The following is an 18,931-nucleotide window of genomic DNA, read 5'->3' as shown; positions in this document are numbered from 1 at the left end:
TGATTCGCCTTGATCCGATTTTCTACAAACCTTCTTCCTCAACATCCACTCACTGTCAGAGAAAGGTTTTCAGTCCGACACCCTGGCACCTCTCCCTGCGGGCGACTCTTAGAGAGAAGTTAGAATCCTTCCACATCAGTGGTCCTTCAATGGGAACAATGTAGTGTCTTAAATCCATTCCTGGGGAACTAAGTGTCCTTAACCAGAATTCAGCCCTTTCTAAAGCTGGATACTGTGAGAGAAGGACAACTAAGATCTACGAGATGACTGTTTTATAGTTGGAAGCGGGACGTGGACTCTCTTACTGTGCTCTGCTTTCAGAAACGAACTAACTCGGTACACAGGTGTGCCCAACAGGCGTCGAGAATGAGAGAAAGAAAAAAAAAACACAGACCAACCCACGAAAAGAGTGCAAGACCACTTTTGGATATCCAAGTCCCAACCCACCGCCCATACCAACCATGTGGTCTGGTCTTAAGTTCCAGCTCCGGAGGACGGTCCTCTCGCAAGAAGGCGGGTACGGCTTCCCCCAAGGCGGAAAATCCAAATCACAGAAACGAGTGACCAGCCTTGATCTGCACGTACTAAGTTGCTTTTATTAATCCAGAACGGCATGCTACAGATATTGTACAGCATGAACATTTATTCATTACAAAAATGGCTTCCAAACCATTAAAAATGAAATTGGAATAAGAGCATAAAACGGAACAGTAACATCACAACTGTTAGGAAACATTCAAAGTATTCACAAAAAATGTTATAGTTAGCATTTTAATAAACCAGAGAAAAATTGGAGACAGTTTTACAATCGCTTCATGTCAACTACAATGGCACTGAATGAACAGGTTTCAGCTTTATACAGCATTTTGCAACATCAACATGCCTAGGTTTTTTTTTTTTTATTTGTAAAGTGTGCCACCTCCTTGTATGTCATACGTGTACATAAAAGCGGCAGCTGGTTTTTCCTTTAAGAGCAATCTAATATACAGAATTTTTGGCCCCTAAGGGTTTATACCTCTTCATTTAAAATGCTTTCTGGACAATCTGCTACCAAACACATCTTGTTATAGGTGACAATAAAACTACATACAAATCTACCTATGTAACATCACAGCAAAACATGATGAACAAAAATTACAGCATCAAAAAGAGGGAGAAAGCTAAAGTCACTGAGAATTTTGGCACATAAAGTTTTGCACACAGGCCGTGTCCTAAGGGTACAGAGCTGCCGACTCTGAGTTCGGAGGGGAAACAGGGTGGTTCCCGCTGCTGCTTACACGGCGTCGCTAAAATTCCCTCGCTAATTTTCAAGTCTTGGTTTACATAATGGCTTTTAAAGCAACTTTTGTTAATGCTACTGATCCTTTAATGCAACTAGTAATGTCCGTTTGGCAGCATCTGGGTTTCATACAGCCAAAAAAAAAAAAAAAGTCAAAAAGAGAAACAGAAAAATATATATACACATTTTATATATAAACTTAAAAACCTTGTACAAATGAGTTGTTATATATAAGATGCTTATGCTAAGGGAAAAAAACTTTATACAGTTTCAAGAAAAAGGAAAACATATCTTAAAAGGGACAACGTACAGGTTCGACGAGCAATCTCTAAAGCAATAAATACTACTGGTCCAACAGCGTTGTGATTCCATTAATTGTTGAGTAGAACCCCCCCCCCAAAAGAACAACACCATGGAACAAGGTATATTAACACATTTAACCCTTTGTTTCTGTACATTTAAACAATAACAAGTAACATCACAATTAAAGTTGTCTCACACAGAGAAAAAAAAAAAGGACTATGGCACGGCATTCGTTGTGCCCTTATGGTTTAAAAACCAGATGTAAAATGATTGGTTCGCAAGCTCGTATTTAATACAAATAATACAGAACCAACTCCTTCTGGAAGGCTACTTCAAAATTGCTTCTTTTTTTTTTCCTTTTTGTTTTTTAATCAGTCTTTTAAAACTAAGCTATCCGAACTACATAACAGTTATGTATATATATATATTTTTTAAACGCTACAAAGACTTTAAACAGCTGTTGATAAAAATTTTGGTAGAATCATGAGGTTCTTCTCTCATCTACATATTTAAAAGGAGAAATTGAAATAAGAATGGGTCAAATATTGACCAATGAACTCCATAAACATCAACTAATGTAGCCACGTGGCACAAAATTAAAAGAGTACAAAACAAAACCTTTCCGTGGGGGTGGGGGTGGGGTGGGGGTGGGTACAAAGAAAAGCGAAAAAAACGCAACGCTACGCAAACCAGCGGGCGGGGGGCTGGGGGGCTGCTAACGAAGCTAAAGCTAGTCTAAAGACTTGGTCACGAGGGACAGCGGCTGGGGCTGGGTCCCGGCCAGAGAGCCGCGGGAATGTAAGGAAGAGGTTGACGGCTGTGCAAGGGAGGACGAGGACAGGACGGGCGGCTGCACCGCGGCGGGAGGCAGGTCCAGGGCCCCGTTGGGACACAGGGCGGGGGCCTTGCCGGGGGCGGCCTCGGCAAGCAGGAGGGCGGGCGGCGGAGGCATCATGGACAGGTGGGCCAGGGGGTCGGGCTTCAGGGTCAGCGACAGAGGCTGGGTCTGCTCAGTCTGTGACTTGGCGTCTTGGGGGGGGGAGCCTAGCAGGTTGGGGGAGGGAGGAGGCGAGTCTAGTAAGCTTCCATCTGAAGAGGGTGGACTGAGGCAGCTGCCTTCACCTTGTATGTAGCGAACGCACTTTTTTTTTCTCCTAGAAACAGGGGGAGAGAGTCATCTGTGAATAAAGGGCAGAGATGCCGAGGGAGAGAGTGACCTACTGCTCAGGGGCGCGCTCAAGTGCCCTCTGTCCCCAGAGCCCGCACGCCCCGTGGCCAGGGGGCCGCGCTCACCTGGCGCCCCCCCGCCCCCCCCCTTAAGCCTGCCGGGCCGAAGAGCTGCGTGGGAGTCGAGGCCCGGCCCCCTACCTACCTGCCCCCCCCCCGCCCCCGCTACACGCCCGTGACCCCAGCCCGGCCCCGGTACCAGGGAGCGGACTGCGGGAGGCAGCGCCTGTTTGCTGCAAAGTGGCTGCGTCCACGCGGAGATCAACTGCGAAGTGTGTTATTTCTTTGGGCTTAGACGCTCCCTGGCTTGCCCATCACGTCTCCCCTGCATTCCCGCCGCTAGCAGCCTACTCCCCGTGGCCTCTGTGTGTGTGTGTGTGTGTGTGCGTGTGTGTGTGTGTGTGTGTGTGTGTGTGTGTAAGAGAAAGGGAGCTCCTTCCCCAGGCGCCGCCTGCCCGTGTGAAACCCTCAACATGCTGACTGTTGAGCCACCCACAGAGCCGAAGGCAGCGCTAGCAAGGGGCTTAGAGGTCTTCACACCCACACCGCCACCACCACGGCCACCACCACGGCCACCACCACCGCCACCACCACCACCATTAACGCCGCCGCCGCCAGGCTGCCGGCGCCCAGAGAGCTTTCGGGCTTTGTCTGTTAAGAACCACACCAAATCAAGAGAGGTCAGAATCAGGTGAGAAGGGGAGGGGGGGCAAGGGGGGAAACAAAACTAAAACAAAAGAAATTAAAAACAAAACAAAAACAAAAAATAAAACGAAAACAAAAACAAAAAAACCACCAAAAACAGGTAGAAGAGGATAAACAAAGGTGGGGGAGGGGGAAGAATAAGAAAAACAGAAAATGATCCAAAGGAACAAGAATAACTGGTTGTATGGCCTGCAGGTTGTGGATTAAATTATGATTCAAACTTGATTTTTGTTTTGTTTTTTTTTTTAAAGATTTGGGGTCTTCCCCTCCCCCACCCCAGAGTGAGAAGGCTGGAAGGAGAGACAGCGAGGATGGGATGGAGGGGCACCCTGTCTTGGTCACTCTGCCGAGGCCGTGAATAGAGGGCGCAGCGTGTCACAAGGAAGTGACGACAAAGAAGAAGTGCTGGGGGGGGGGGCGGGGATCACAGCACGGAACTGGTGGGGTTGGGTTATGGTGATTAGTGTTTAAGCCGGAAGGACTAAGTTTGCCCTGCACCCAAACCAGAATCTCCCCTCTACATTTCCTGTTTACCTAAGAAATAGGAATGAGAATTTCAGAGACTCTCTTGCTCATCATCAAAGGTTGGGGAAATCAATTCAAGAAATTGAGCATGTGACCTCAAAGCTTCTCCTACTATTAATCCCAGTCCAATGGGAAGGATATTTAGTAGGAAAGGTGATCCTGGGAATCAACCCGACTCATGCAGTAAAAATCACGCAAACACAGGGAGTGTGCTGACCTAAGGAGCCCTTGAATACAGGTAAAACCATGGCTGATAGGACTGTCTAAAAACAAGTGTGTAAGTGCCGGCCGGCTTCCCATCCCTGGAAAGCAATTTAAGATGCTGCCTGGGGTCAGATGTCACTGGCCTTTGAAAGGAAGGAGGTGTAATGAGTTCCTCCTTGGGTCTGTGTCCCAGAGGTGTCTGCTCATGCCCCTCCGTGCGTGGGGTGTGGACTCAGCAAGATGGCAGGAGGGCGGGTAGGAGGAAACATGCTTGGCCTTCCCCGCCTCCCAGAGGCTGAGACCCACCGGGTGGAGGCCTCAGGGTCTACCCGACTACCCTCTGGGTGGAAAGGAACTCTAGGGGTGCAAGGACAGCCCCCCTCACCTTCAATTTGGAAAGGTTCCTTTTCTCCTCTGGGATAGATTGAAACAGACTGTGGGTTCTGCTCCCATCCCAGAAACCAAGATACATAATTAAGCCTCTCAGAGTTTTAAACCACCTTAGCCTGCAGATCAAAACATGCTTAAAAAACTAAGATGTCCATGCATTTTAAAAAATGGGAGAAGGGAGGGGTGGGGATGGGGGCGGGGCATAAGCAAAAGTGAGAGAGCGACAAGGACAAAGGAGAGAGGGAGGAGGGGAGTGAAAAGGAGAAACAGGAAAACAGGGGAGTGACGTCAAGCAGCATTCCATGCTATATTAGGGCAGAGTAAAAAGATGGGAAAGCAACTTGGTGGGCTCAAAACAGAATCTTGTTAAAATGTCCTCAAATGTCAAATAAAATTAGAAACCCTGTGTAGTGAGCAAGGAGTCCTGATTGGCTAGGAGCACGTCTGCTGCTCCCCTCACCCGCCCGCCCTCCTGATGACACGGAGGTTTCCACTGCGAGGGGATGAGTGGAAGCCTTCTCAACACTGGACATGAAGACTATGAAGGACAGCGAGACATTCCTTCTAACAGGTGGCTGAGCAAAAGGCAGTTGGAACACATACTTCTGACGGGCTGGAAAATGCCTCATTTTGTAACTGCTTTTCTTTCTTTCTTTTTCTTTTTTTTTTTTAAGGCACATTTTGTCCTATTGATTTAGCATCAAGCCAGATCCTGGCAAAGAGGAAAAGTTGAGGAAAAAAGGGGCAAAACCCATCTGCTTACCCTCCCCCACCCAGGCTCCATCTCCAACCAAGGGGCGGCCCCTGAAAATTCCACTTTTAGCTTCTCATGGGTTTATTCTGAAAGGAAAACTAAGGGTTCTTCCTGATCCTGTTTTGGAATTACACCCTTCAGTGAGCTAAAATGCATCTGCTGATGCTTTCAGGGTCTGAGAAACACCCCCCGAAGAAGCAAAGTGGCCACCAGGAACATTCTAATGGTGTCAAGGTGGGAAGGACGCTGAGGAGTGATGAGGGACACCAGCCCGCCATGCTGACAGCTGGCCCCTCCGAGCTGTGCTTTTGAAAATCGTGTTTATGAAGCAGCTACAAAGATTTTGGTTTTTGCTTTTGTTTTTTGTAAAAATGTCATGAAACTTCTGGCCTCTGAGGCAGATCCCATACCCTGGCTTTAAACAAGGTGCAGGCTGTGTCTGAGAAGGGGATGTCCGTCCCGGTCAACGTTAGGAATGGTAACTTTCAGGAAAAAAAAAAAATGTCAAGTCTAACTTGAAGCAAATGCTTCCAAAACAAAAAAAAAAGAGGGGTGTGTTCATAAACCACCACTCACCCCCCCCCCCAAATAAAATAGAAACAAATCCGGCAACACACCATATTGCGAGGTGGCCACAATGGTCTCAGCCATACATTTCTAGAGATCGTGAGAAACCCGCTCAGGAGTGAGCCCTGCGATTAGCGAAATCCTTCCCCATGGTATTCTGCAGCTAATCATCTTCCTCCTCAGCATGGAGGAGATTTTGCCACAAACTCACTGCCTAGACCTGTCCTCCCTGGGTAGGCCTACTTAAATCCCTAACATTCTTCATCTACCTCCTCATGAAACTCTTTTCTGTGGCACAGAGAAGACCCTGGGATTGTGCCGAAAGGATATTTGTCACCTCCGTGAACACGGCCATCTCACAGAATGAACGACTGACTGGAGGATCTCTCTCCAGGCCTGGAACCCTCACTCAATGGGCAGAGAGGGTTGTCTGTGGAGTTCTCCCTCAATAAAGATGCTCAGGCCCTCTCTCCCCTCAACGTCTGGCCAACTTGAGGCACTTGGCCAATCCCTCATAAGGCACCAGGGGGAGGGTAAGAGACACAGGAGACTCGTGGGCATGCACGTGATGGGATGGACATCTGATCTAATGTCTAAACACGGAACACACGGCAAAGGCATGAAGGAGAGGGACACGTGACAGGGAGGCACTACAACAGGGAGGTGTGTTTGGGGGTGTTGAGATACCTACCATCATAATATTCCAAATTCAAAGACTGCTTGTATCAGAACAAAGAAACAACAAATTTAACCAAAGGTGGTCATTAAAGGAAAGGAAATGAGACAGGAACGAGTCGGTATCCCTCCACCAAGAAGGAAGTACCTACGGCTTCCCTGAAATTACAGGTTGGATGGAAACCTGCAGGTGGAACGCGGGTGTTCAATTTGGACTCTTCTAGTTCATTTTGGAAGCAATGCTCTCTCGCTCGCTCGCTCTCTCTCTAAACATATGCAATATATATGTGTAATTCCGCAGGCTAGCAATACTGCAGTATAGGACTGCATGACTCATTGCTTGTAGCCCTTCAGCTGGTGCATGCCGTTCAATGCCACGCTTCTTTTCAGCACTGTAAAACAATGTCAGCTAACCGGGCTCCTCTGTCCAGAGACATGTGGTTTATCAACATAAAAGAAAAACAAAACAGAACAGAACCAAAAAACGCCTGCCCCAGAGCCCTTCTCCAAGTGTCTTGACTCTCAAGTACGTGGGAATGGCCCTTGCTGCCAAGCTTTTAGCTCATTCAAACCTTTGGAAACGGTGGTTCTGTCTAGACTCAGCATATATGCCACAGACCGGGCCCGTTCCAGGATGCTGGCTTGCAAAGCGAAAGGGTAAGTGCCCGTCCTGGTCTGTTAAGGGTGTGGTCTCAGTCCTACCACCGGGGATCTGGATAGGTTACTCGTAAGAGCAAGGGGGAAAGAGAGAAAGAGAAAGTGGGGAGAGGATACGGCATAAAATTAGCAAGGAAATTTTGAAGAGTGAGGATCATTAGTCATTGATGCCGGTAGGGAAGTAGATGGGAAGGAGGTCAAAATACATCGACACACTGAGGTAGCAGAAGGACAGAGTGCTTTGATTTTCCCAAAGGCCTCACAGTGGTCATATACCTGCACGGTTTGCACCATAAAGTCTGTCGGTCAAGCCCGAACAGTGCCCGACACTTCTTTGGAGTATTTGCATCTGTTAGCATAAGGTAAACACAAAAAATACAACACAATGGTGGATCATGCTCAGTTGGATGTGAAATCTCAGCTACTGCTGACTTGTCTTCTCTATGACCTTGGCTCTATATGATTGTCTTCCCTCACCAAGGACATGAAAGGAAAAGACTTCTATGAGGCAAAAGAAAAAAATAAATAAATAAAACACGCACCAAAAAAACAAAACAAAACAAAAAAAACAACAACCAGAAACCAAAAAACAACAAGGAAAAATAAATTAAAAAATAGAAGAGAGAAGGAGGGGAAAAGGTGACGTTGTTGTTTGCTTCTACCTAGGCCAGGATTACGATGGATGTCACTGAGCCCCATCCTGGGTGGTCATGAGGAAGGGGGTTGGCAGGCAACGTTCCCTGGGGGGGGGCGCGCTGGGGTTGGCTGTCGCTGACCCGAGGAGGCACAAAGGATGCTGTTTTACAGTGGCATTTTGGCTAGCAGCAGCGGGGAGAACAAGCACATCCCTCACAGAGCAGTGTCCCGCGCCCTCATGTCTCCTAAGATCCACACACAGAGCTACAAAGCAACAGGCCAGAGAAGGGGGGGAAAAGGATCGAATAGACCAGCTGCAGACCAGCACAGCGAATCTGGGAAATCTATACACACCTGCAAGGGCCGCACCAGTTATTCTGTTGATCAAGGCCAAAGCGCGCTCGGCATTTCTTAGGAGCGCTCAGGTCTGAATGAGTTCAAGAGAGAAGCGAGCAGAGGAGGAGGACGTGGGAGAGAGAGAGGGAGAGAGAGAGGGGGGAAGGGGGGGGAGAGAAAGATACAAATAAGAAAAAAATAAAAGTAAAAAAGGGAATAAATCAATGACCTGGTTACTAATTACAAAATATTGACTTTCGATTTTTAACTTTAATTAAAAAAAAAAAGGTAAAAATCACATTCTTATTCGACTGGTGAAATTAGCTGTTGCAAACAAAGCTGCAGTATCCCTTCTTTAAGGACTGTCTCTCCGATTCGTTTTGAGCGGATAAAGGGAAGTCAGATACTGAAAAAACTAAATTTTAAATAGTAGTTTTCTTCTTTTGGTTCTGCTTTTCTTTTTTTTTTTTTCTAGCTCTCTCAATTTGTTTTTCTTAAAGAAGAAAATAAAGCGAAGGAGGGAATTAAGTTTGTAACATGCTTTTTTCTTCTCAGAGTACAACAGTTTAAAAAAGGAAAAAAAAAAACTACAAATAAAAACAGAACAAAATGAAACAAAACAGAAAGAAATAAAGAAAGAAAAGGGGGTTGTGGTACTGGGATATTGCAGCTTTTGAAATGTTTTTCTTTTCTTTTTTTTTTAACCGATTTTCATGACTACTAACAGAAGAACAGATGAAGGTGAACAGGCGGTGTGAATGAGCTGGTCAGGGTTAGTCAGAAGCTCATAGCAGCTTTTAAGCAGGTACAGTCAGTAAAATGCTAGTGGATTTGCAAATTAGGAGCAGGAAAGCAAAAGGAAGAAAAAAACTAAAATAAAAAAAAAAGCGAAGGAGAAAATAATCATACTGCGGATACATGCTTGCGTGAGAAAACTTAGTGGGAGCAACGGAAAATGCCATTAGATTAAGGAGGTTTATTACTGAATTCCTTCCATTTTGGTTGGTTTTTGCTTCTTTTTTTTTTTAACCAGTCTCTTTTAAAGAAATACTGCATATTCAATTTGCACAGTTAGTTCAACACTAAGTCACTGTCATCACTGCTTAAACAACTGTTATGGGAAAAATAAATAAATAAACAAAGCGAAAGTTAAATTAAATTAAAAAAAATAATAAAACAACAAAAGCAACTGAAAAAAAAAAAAAATCTACCGAAACATACGAAACCGTGTAGATGGTCATTTTAAAGGATGTTCAAATGTCATACGTGTTTAATGTTAATAAAACTATAATGGCAAGAAAAATTAAAAAAACAGTTTATCGACTATTTTAATGACTCAAAATGACATTAGCACCTGTAATCGGAGGAAGTGAAAGGCAAGGATTTAGGAAACATTCGCTGTGTTCTGAAAAAAAAGAACAAATTATACAAAGCCTTCAAAATTTTTGTTGTCGTTTGTAAAAGCCTGGCCTTCTCCAAGGGGACCTTCTGATATTGCCTATGCAGTATTTCTAATTTCTCCTAGAGAATGACAAACCTCCTTAATTTAAATTGGGTGCAATTTACCACTGTAAAGGCATGCATCAGAACATTCAGGAACAGCCCAGTTAATATCAAACACTCACACACACCCCGCCTACTCCCCCCGGCCCCTTCCTCATCCCTACAGACATAGACAAAATAAGCAGACTGCATAAATCCCGCATAGGCATGCCTACCACCCTCCCGTTACAGGCTCTGCAGTTATTTAAAAACACATTCCACTAGAATTACAATGTGCTTTTCATGCAACAATGAATGTTACTAGCTTCAAAAGGGCAGTCATGAAGCAATTAATTAAAATGCATACACAAAAAGGCTGGCTAAGACGGGTTCCCCCACAATGTCCTGGCCTTGAATTTCTCCTGCCTCCCCCAGACAGAAATCTAAGGTAAAAGAGTGGTCCTCACAGTACCACTCCCTCCTCCTTCCTCTTTAGTCTAACTTACCATTGGTCTCTCCGGGCTGCTTGTCCCTTTTCCTCTTCTTCTTCTTCCCCTAGATGAACAGATGAAACACAAGGAATTATTGCAGGAAACAGATGGGAGGAGGGCGTCTGGGCTCACCTCGAAAGGAGAAGGCAGGAGGAGGGGAGCACTCCGCTGTCTCCGTCCACACCCATGGCTCCCACAGTGTTTTTGACCCCCCCCTTTAATCCAAATGCCCTTCAGCTGTGCTTCAGCTAGAGGGGCACACACTCAGCAAGGGGAAGAGAAGGGGTGAGCAGGGGTGAAGGAAAGACCTCTTTTCCCACACACCTCTGTCCATCCTCAAACCTGACCCAGAGCATCTGATTCCATTAAGGGGAGAAGAGAACTGATGAAGGAAGATTTAGGGAGGTGTGGAGAGACAGGGTTGGGAGTGGCCCAAGAGCCCACAGCCAAGTGTCAAATGACTGTGGACATGGCCATGTGGACTAAGAAAGCCACCCCCACCTTGCTCCATGCAAATCTCTTCCTTACTAAGGCCAAAAGGCCCTCCTACTCAATCAAAAACCAAAAGCTTTAACTGGGGCTTTACCAGTAACAACAGCTAACATTTACTGAGCACATACTATGCGCCAGGCATGATTCTAGGTGCACTATGCATATTGACTCATTTTTCCCTCACACAACCCTATACAACCCTATACAACCCTATACAACAGGGACTATCACCTTTCCAATTCTACAGAGGAGGAAACTCAGGCACAGAGGGATTATGTGACTTCCCTGAGATCACACAGCTAGCAAATGCTGGGGCCAGATGGGAACTCAGGAGGTCTTGGCTCCACAGCCCTTACCTCCTAGGCTGTGCGACCTGCGTATTTAATCCCTTGCCCTCCGAGGAAGGTTTTTAATTGATTACAGGGGATGGATCGCATGGGGTCATTCACATTCTCCAACCTGGTATCTTTACTGTCTGCTTGTGGCTGGGATGTGGCATGGGAACAGAGACGAGCTCTGTAGAGCTGACTGCATCGGATCTGAAACTAGTTCTCTCTCAGCTTGTCAGCGCTGGTCCTATCCATCGGGGTCAGATGCTGGGTACGTATGAAATGATACCATCAAAAAGACTGGCCTACATGTCTACCTGTTTCCAAACATCTAAATATTGCCTCTGCCTAAAGTTCTCATGGTATGTTGACATCAACTCCGGAAGGGAAACCAACAGTGACAGGGGGTCAACTTGACAACCTATAAGGCCCTGTAAGGAGAACTTCAGGGTGGAGAAGACATCGTTTTAGCTCCATCCAAGGGCTGCAAGCCAACTGTCTCAGAGAAAGCCCCTCTTTTCTCTAAGATCTTAGAGCCCATACCATTTGGGAAATTTGTCTTGGCCTTCAGTTTGAAACACTGTGATACATATTATATTCCTTGATAAACAATTTAAAGATTTTTTTATTTATTTATTTGAGAGAGTGTGCCCCATGCACCTATGAGTGGGAGAAGGGGCAGAAGGAGAGAGAATCGCCCAGCAGACTCCCCGCTGAGCACAGAGCCCAATGTGGGCCTCGATCTCACGACTCTGAGATCATGCCCTGAGTGGAAACCAGGAATCGGACACTTATCCGACTGAGCCACCCAGGTGGGCCTTGGTAAACAAGGTAAAAATAAAAAAATAAAAGGAGCTCATGGGGCCTTCTTGTGAGCCTTGGCAGCCCATCTTCATGTTTGTGCCTCTCCTAGGGGAGCAACAATGTGCTGCCTGGCCATCTTAGAAAAGGCAGGAGGGGCTAGTTTCAGTTTATTTAGGAGCCTGAGTGAACACTCAGCTGGGCACAGAAAACCGTGGTGACTCTGGGCAGTGTTGGCATCCACACACCCAACGGATTCTCAGTCACCTCTGGTTTAATACAGTGCTCACCCGTTTCCCATCTCCCTCCCATATGTTCTGAAAGGCAGTTGAAAGTTCCACTCCCCATGGGAAGCTGTCAATTTAGGATATATAACTGAGATGTTCATGACTGAGGAAAGGCTTGTTTAAACTGAAGGCTTCTAGAGAACAGGGACTATGTTTTAATCAGAAGAGAACAAGAAGAAGCTTAATAAACATTACCTAGTGAAGAGGGACATATGTCTCAAGGGGGGACAGCCACCCCGTTATCTTCTTAGATGTAACAGAAGAAAAAGCCTAAATACGGAGGTGGGGGGTGGGGAATTCAAGATGAGCAATGGCTTAGGATTTGTGTCCTTTATCTAACCTGGAAGAGCTGGAGAGGCAACAATGTTCTAATACAATGCCGGGGGTCAGACGGCACTATGGGACCAAACTGTTTTCTCCTGGGCCCCCAGAAGGTGCCAAGTCCGACAACCCAAATGTGATTGTTGTATTCAATTCTATTTTGCTAAGGCTTCCATTACCACTTGACTGGAAAAGCAGGAACATGAAAAAGGCATGAAGTCAGCTCAGAAAACTTTTTCCAGAAGACCTTTTGGACTCTACAACGACCAAAGTAATGTACAGAAACTCCTATGTCGAGTCAGCTAAGAAAAATCCCCAAACCCGACAAGTTCCACCACAATCAAACCCATAAGACCTTGAAATCTGACCCTTGCTCCACAGACCACATCCTGGGGCACAAAAGGGAGGGAAGGAGGGAGGGAGGGGCGCGTGCGTGTGTTCACACTCATGTGTAAGGAGCCATGGTGACGGGAGTCAGAAAGTACCCTGTATAAGAGATAAAGTTCCTCTAGCCCTAAATCTCGATCTACCTCTAAACTTTCTCTCAAGTCTTGTCAGAGGTTCCCCTATTATACTGGGCTTCTTCTGAATGTGAAGCTGAGCCAAAGTCACTTTAAGCACCTCGTGGACCTTCTAAAACCTAGAAAGCACTTCACAAAAAGCCTGGGGCAATGCCTGTCTAACTGACTCCCAGGCAAGTCAATGGCAGCATTCTTTTGAAGTTATCACAAAGTTGGCCTCGTATCTCTGTGGAGATCTCCCCCTGCACAACTCCAGAGGGCACCATACACACAGACATAGGGTAAATGGCACTCCCTAGAGTTGTGCAGTACACATCCTGCAAAGATGTACATGAAGGCCCTACCATGACCCCGCATGTCTGTTGGGGATATGAGATCTATAGCGGAGCAGAATTCCTCTCTGTGGTACCATTCTAGATCACTCAAAGACTTAGGTCTACAGCAGGTAAAAGGTGGAGGTAAACTCTAAGAGCTTCTGACCCGACACCAGGAGAAGAGTGTCCTGAAATGAGATGGCTGTGCATGCGGAGGCCCCAGAGCTGGCCTGCTGCTGGAAATCTCCACCTCGAGGTCGGGACGGGCGGGGGTGGTTAGCAGCAAGCCTGTGGGAGAGCATTCACTTTCTCATCCTCTTCCTTTCCATTGCAGAAGAAAGGCTTCCCCACGGCATACATGCTGAGGACGAGTGGAAAGGTCCCAAGCAGCTAAGACCCGGTGCGTGACCATCCGTGAGTGACGAGGGCCCTGACCAGAGCGAACATTCCGGTGACAGGTACCAGCACTAATTCCTGTTTCAACTCCCAGGAGGAACAGAGCCTCGTGCCGCCAGCCAAGGCCACTGGGACCCAGAGGGAGGCGGCTGGGGGCAGAGATGAAGATGCGGGGATGAAGCCCAACCGTCTGTGTTCTCCGCGCCCCCTTCTCTGCACGGGGAAGAGCAGACTAGCAAGCACGGGGTGACAGGTATGAGAAACGGCTAGAGCCGGCCAAGACAGCATGCGCCCGGGACCCACCAATTCCCGCACCTGTCCATGGCTTCCTGATGGCAGGTAAGTTTTGAGAGTCAACGTGCCTGATTTAACTCTGAAGCCTCACAGCACATTCACCACCAGCACTAACTGAACTGATCTCAGCCCACAAACAGCGCCTTCACCACGATGTCGTCCACAGGAGATCTGGGTCAGGAGCGCGGGCGGGGGAAGGACCCCCCACGGCCCCACGCCACTGACCAGAGATGGGAGGAGAAGCCCCCTGCTGGTATCAAGGCAAGTTTTGCCTTCACCACCCTAGAGAGTGAATGGTTAAAAATCACTTTATAAAACCCAATGCCATGGAATCAAAGTATCAGGTGAAGTAAGAGACATCTCATCCACAGAGAGGAGAGCCAGCCCAGAAGGCTGCGGGGCAAAATGTGCACAAGAAATGACAGCGAGAGGAGACAGAGGAGTCTCCTGAGGAGAGCAAGGTCAGGAGAGGACAGGAGTCCTGGGTGTCACAACCACTGTGATTAGTGAAAGCAACAATCCTGCCCTGTATCCTAAAACCCCAGGGAGGAAATTAGGCAAGTCCTGTAGTCAACACAGAGCCCAGGAAGACACCTCACCCGGCGCAGACCCTTTCCCGACCCTTCCGGGGCCCCAAGGCACTTCCTGCGCCCCACCAGAGGAAGACAACCCCTGGCTGCTTGCAGGGATCCTCCCCCCATACCCCTCTCAGCAGGAACTAGCTTTTCCAACTTGTCCTGAACCACAGCGTAGGGCAACTGTTCCTTTTCTCCCTCTTAAGGGCCAAGGCGCTGCTGGAAGGCCTGGGAGGAATTAAACTCTCTCCACCGAGGCCTTCCCTGTCAGGACCCATGGGACCACTGCTGAGAAGCACAGAAGCCCCCTGAGGCATATCCTAGAGCCTTGTCTTTACAAAGACCTGGGCAAGAAGGTGTGGACAGCCCCCAAGTCAATCCCACGGTCCTGAGCTGGAACAATGGAACACTAGCCTCCTCCCTCCTCCTTGAAGAAGTTTGGCCTGCTGATGGAGCCCTACTGGAAGCCAGGACAAGGACCCCCGCCCCCCAGTCTGGTGCTCGGACAGGATGCCCCTGGTCCCAGGAGTGGGCAGACTGTATGGTTCTGAGGCCTGATTCCAGGTGGCAGGTAGCATGCCCTTTGGGCAGGGGAACCCCCGACACACCTCTACAGACTCTAGCTCTGAGCAAAATGAACACCTACATAGTTATCCCGCGCAGACCAGCCGGGGTACAGCTGCATGTGAAGCTGTCGCTCCTTCCGGGCCAGCTCGTAGTACTTCGCTTGCTCTTCTCTGGACAGTGCGTGCCACTGGAGGGGACACAGGGGCAGGCAAAACGTCACGAACGACCCTGTGGCCGGGGCTGAGAGATGGGTCTGCTCTGCAGGGTCCTGGCACGCAAAACCTCATCTGTCAGCTCCCGCCCTGGCGCTCTCTCTGGGCGAGAGGATGGCGGCAGGTGTGGAGAAGGTCATTCTGGTCATGCCTCCATGAAGGCCACTGAAGAAGTCAGCACGTGACCGAAGGGACGGGGCTACCATGCCATGCCACCCCCTCTTCCCAGTGAGGGAGAGACCTACCCTTCGCCCCAGGATCTGATTGATGGCCGCACTTTCTTTCAATGTGCACTCAGCCACAACCTTCGCCCTCATCTCCTTCATATACAACATGAATGCGTTAAGAGGTTTCTTTATGTGGGGCTTCTTCTTTTCTTCTTCCTTTTTGGAGTCCTGATGCTTTCTGGATATAGACAGAACAGATAGGCACAACCCGATCAACAATTGCAAGGTCCCACTTCCTCCCCAGCAGAGCACCCAGCTCTCCGGCTACTCAACACCCAAACCTAGCAGTTCTGAATGAGAAGCATGCTTCCACTTTGGGTCTTCTCCACCCTGGAAAATGGAACAAAAACATCGTAGCGAGGGTGTGGGGGAAGAGAAAATTTCATAATCACTTCCTCGAGTGTCCCAGACACACCATTTTCCCAAGCCAGAGGGAAAAGCACAGTGTGGCCAATTCCCCCTCGGCCAGTGTCTCTCGTGCTCCCGGGACAGACCTCCAAACGTTCCGTCGTGGATTAGGGACAGGGACACAGTTGCAAATCCCAGTCTATCCAAGGACACGGGTACCCCGAGGCACACGCACCACGGCCAACCACGGGCAGGGCCACCACCCAGCAGCCAAGGCATCAACAACGGTCTAGACAAGATGCGGAAAGAGAAGGCGACTGAAAGAGCAACACTCACGAGCTATGGAGTGAGCCGACATCACTCTGGGAGGATTCCTGTTTGACTGTTGGCGTGACTATGGCCGGGTGGGGGATGCCAGTCGTATGTAGAGTGTGATGTGGTGGGACCATATGGGGAGGGAACCTGGAAGACAGGAAGCTGTGTAAATCGTCAGAATCAAAATGAATGAATGGGGAGGGATGTGTACACACAATTAAAAAAAAAAAAAAAAAACCCAGCACGTAACACTCACATGAAAGCAACCCAAGGCATATGAAACCTGTCAGCATTAATTAGCGATAAATTAAACATAATGATTCTCATAATGTCATTAAAGCCAATCTTCCCCTTCATTATTGCTACTGACAAGAGACATTATGATTTTTAACATCTTTAGCAAAAGACAAATACAACGGATGTACTTGGGCGGAAAAGTAGGCTCGGACTACCTGCTGGAAATCACACGTCCAGTTGTTTTTTGAGGCATTATTAGTGGCATCTAAGAAGACAATTTCCTAAGTCCTAATCAGCTCTAGAATGAAAGGTGAAATCTATTGTTGCATATTGACAGCTAAATAAAATATTAACGTGGCTGAAGTACACATTTTTGACAATGCCGTGCATGCCTCATTAGGCCATATTCTGTTGATGGAGTACAATAAAATTTTTCTTTTTCTTTTGCTGATGTGCCCCATCATTTTGACAGGAATGAGAGAAAGTGAGGCAGAAAGATGGGGAAAATCCAAATGCTTCCTATCTGGGTCTCATCGTAAGTCACAGATATTTTAAATAAGCTTATACCCTCTTACGGAAAGATGAAAAAAAAAGCTGTATTTTATACACACACATAAATGGAGCTTTGAATTCGGATGTGTATGCCCTCTCCCGCTCTGTAATCCTAGGATTCCTAAATTGCGTTTACTTAATAGGTTGCCTATGCCTTCAAAGGCCTTCTAAATGATCATCCAAGTGGTAACTATATGAGTCAAGGTTGTTTTCTCCTCTAATACTGTCCATTTTTAGGAAGTTCTTTGAAACCCCCCCTAGGCCCCGAATTAGCATTTCCCTGCCATGCAATGGCACCAGAACATAAAGAGCGAATTTTAAAATGCCCATCTTGGCCCACATGTGAAGTGACAACTGGATCAGACAGCTTTCACGTTCTCTGATATGCCTGGAGTCGCCACGAGTTGTAAAGGGTTAGAAGAATCACCCTTCTTAAAAGAACATATACTACCATACAGAATAGCAGGGTGAGGGGAGAAAAGGGGAGAACCCCGAGAGAAAACAAAATGGCGGCCTCCAGGCTCCAACCTGTCCAGGTTAGGCAAGTGAGCAAGTGGGGTGCTGTTCGGGGGAAGGAGAACCAGATCAAGCAGTTGATGCTTTCTTAATACATCCAAACCAGAACAGTCCCGCAGAGCATCCAGAGAATGAAGACCTGCTCTCCAGGCAGCCAATTCTGGTGGGCACTGGAAGTGCTAGTGAGGGTTTATTGAGATGGTGATTTCAAGAGGATCCTGTATTCACAAGGTTCTTTTTCCTTATGTGGACTGGAGATGAAAACAGCTTCCATTTGACCCAAATAATGTAGCAAATGTTAATTTGAAAAACGGTAAGCAAGCAAAAAAAATTAACTAACTGAATCTGGGTAGATCAACGGAGAAAATACCAATGCACAAGGCAGATTTCTGAAGGGGCCCAGATGCACAGTGGGGACATTTGGACTCAGAAATTCCATCCTGATGTGGCCCTTTCCCGCCACTGCCTTTTACAAATTTAAGCCAGTATCAAAGTTTGGTAAAAATGACATGATTTTTTAGTAAGAACCATGTAAATCCTTTAGGGTATATGAAAGGGAGGGAGGGAGAGAAAGAGTCTGAGAGAAAAAGAGAAAGGAAAAAACAAGCAAACAACCTCCATTCCCTTTCCCCGAGAAAATGAAAAGCAAGCCCTCGGAAGGCTCTTGGACTCCCATGTTACACTCTGTTCCTTCCACTGCATGAGGGCCTCTGAGGAAACATAAGTTAAGAACATGTGTTCTTGGAAGCCCTTGGGTGAAGCGGTGGGTGGACTGGCAGCTTTTACTGTGAATTTTAAAGGCTTGACATTCCTCAAATACATATGTTCTCTTCTTGCTGAATGGGAATATGTGTACAGACATGAGAGCGAGAGAGCGAGAAGCGGGGGAGAGACAGGAAAACACTGTGTTGTGTATGGTTTATGTGTGTGTCCCAAACACACACACACACACACACACACCCCAAACACCACAGGTAGCTACCACAGTCTGAGCACATTTTGGGGTGGGGCCAAATTTCCAGTGCAGGCCATGAGGAACGAACACTTCCAAGTTTACAAACACATTCATCTACCTGAAAAATGTATAGCGGAGAAAGAAATGGGGTGTTAGAGGTGGGGGGGGGCCTACATGCACACCGTTGCTTAAGAAATTCCCTTCTGCAGACAGCTATTTCATGAAATGCAATAAACACCCTAAAAATTCTAAGCAGCTCATTATATACCCCCGTCTGCTTTTATGGCTCCGAGCCAGAATATAATGATGAACCTTAACTTGTTAAGGACAACTAATTTTGGTTTCTGGCTGTCTCAGGGGCTCCTCTCTTGCTCACTCTCACTTTACTTCACTGTTGACACGTTTCTGTTAACTGGATGTCATCTGCCGGCCTTGATTTTA

General features: G+C 47.2%; 1 protein-coding gene across 33 annotated transcripts in view; it reads right to left on the bottom strand.

The window, feature by feature from the left end:
* Positions 1-576: 576 nt before the first annotated feature.
* The window catches only part of TCF7L2 (transcription factor 7 like 2), a 198,206-nt gene continuing 179,851 nt past the window's right edge, over positions 577-18,931 (bottom strand). For 7 of the 33 annotated variants that reach the window (XM_045878834.3, XM_045878831.3, XM_054508392.2 and 4 more), the window contains 7 exons: positions 16,252-16,392; positions 15,586-15,745; positions 15,208-15,315; positions 10,247-10,295; positions 9,613-9,663; positions 8,277-8,349; positions 577-2,736 (listed from right to left, as the gene is read on the bottom strand). In XM_045878834.3, coding sequence (XP_045734790.1) covers positions 2,313-2,736; positions 8,277-8,349; positions 9,613-9,663; positions 10,247-10,295; positions 15,208-15,315; positions 15,586-15,745; positions 16,252-16,392 — 1,006 coding nt within the window. In that variant the 3' untranslated portion in view covers positions 577-2,312. Of the gene's footprint in view, positions 2,737-7,561; positions 7,636-8,276; positions 8,350-9,612; positions 9,664-10,242; positions 10,296-15,207; positions 15,316-15,585; positions 15,746-16,251; positions 16,393-18,931 lie in introns of those variants that run through there. The other 26 variants (XM_045878835.3, XM_054508393.2, XM_045878840.3 and 23 more) reach the window with 12 other exon arrangements.

Source organism: Mirounga angustirostris, unplaced genomic scaffold (genome assembly GCF_029215605.1).
Source record: "Mirounga angustirostris isolate CCGP_5_RB_7025 unplaced genomic scaffold, mMirAng1.0.hap1 SCAF_6, whole genome shotgun sequence".
Taxonomy (NCBI): Eukaryota; Metazoa; Chordata; class Mammalia; order Carnivora; family Phocidae; genus Mirounga; species Mirounga angustirostris.
Note: the sequence above shows the minus strand (reverse complement) of the source record. Positions and strands in the feature narration are given on the sequence as shown.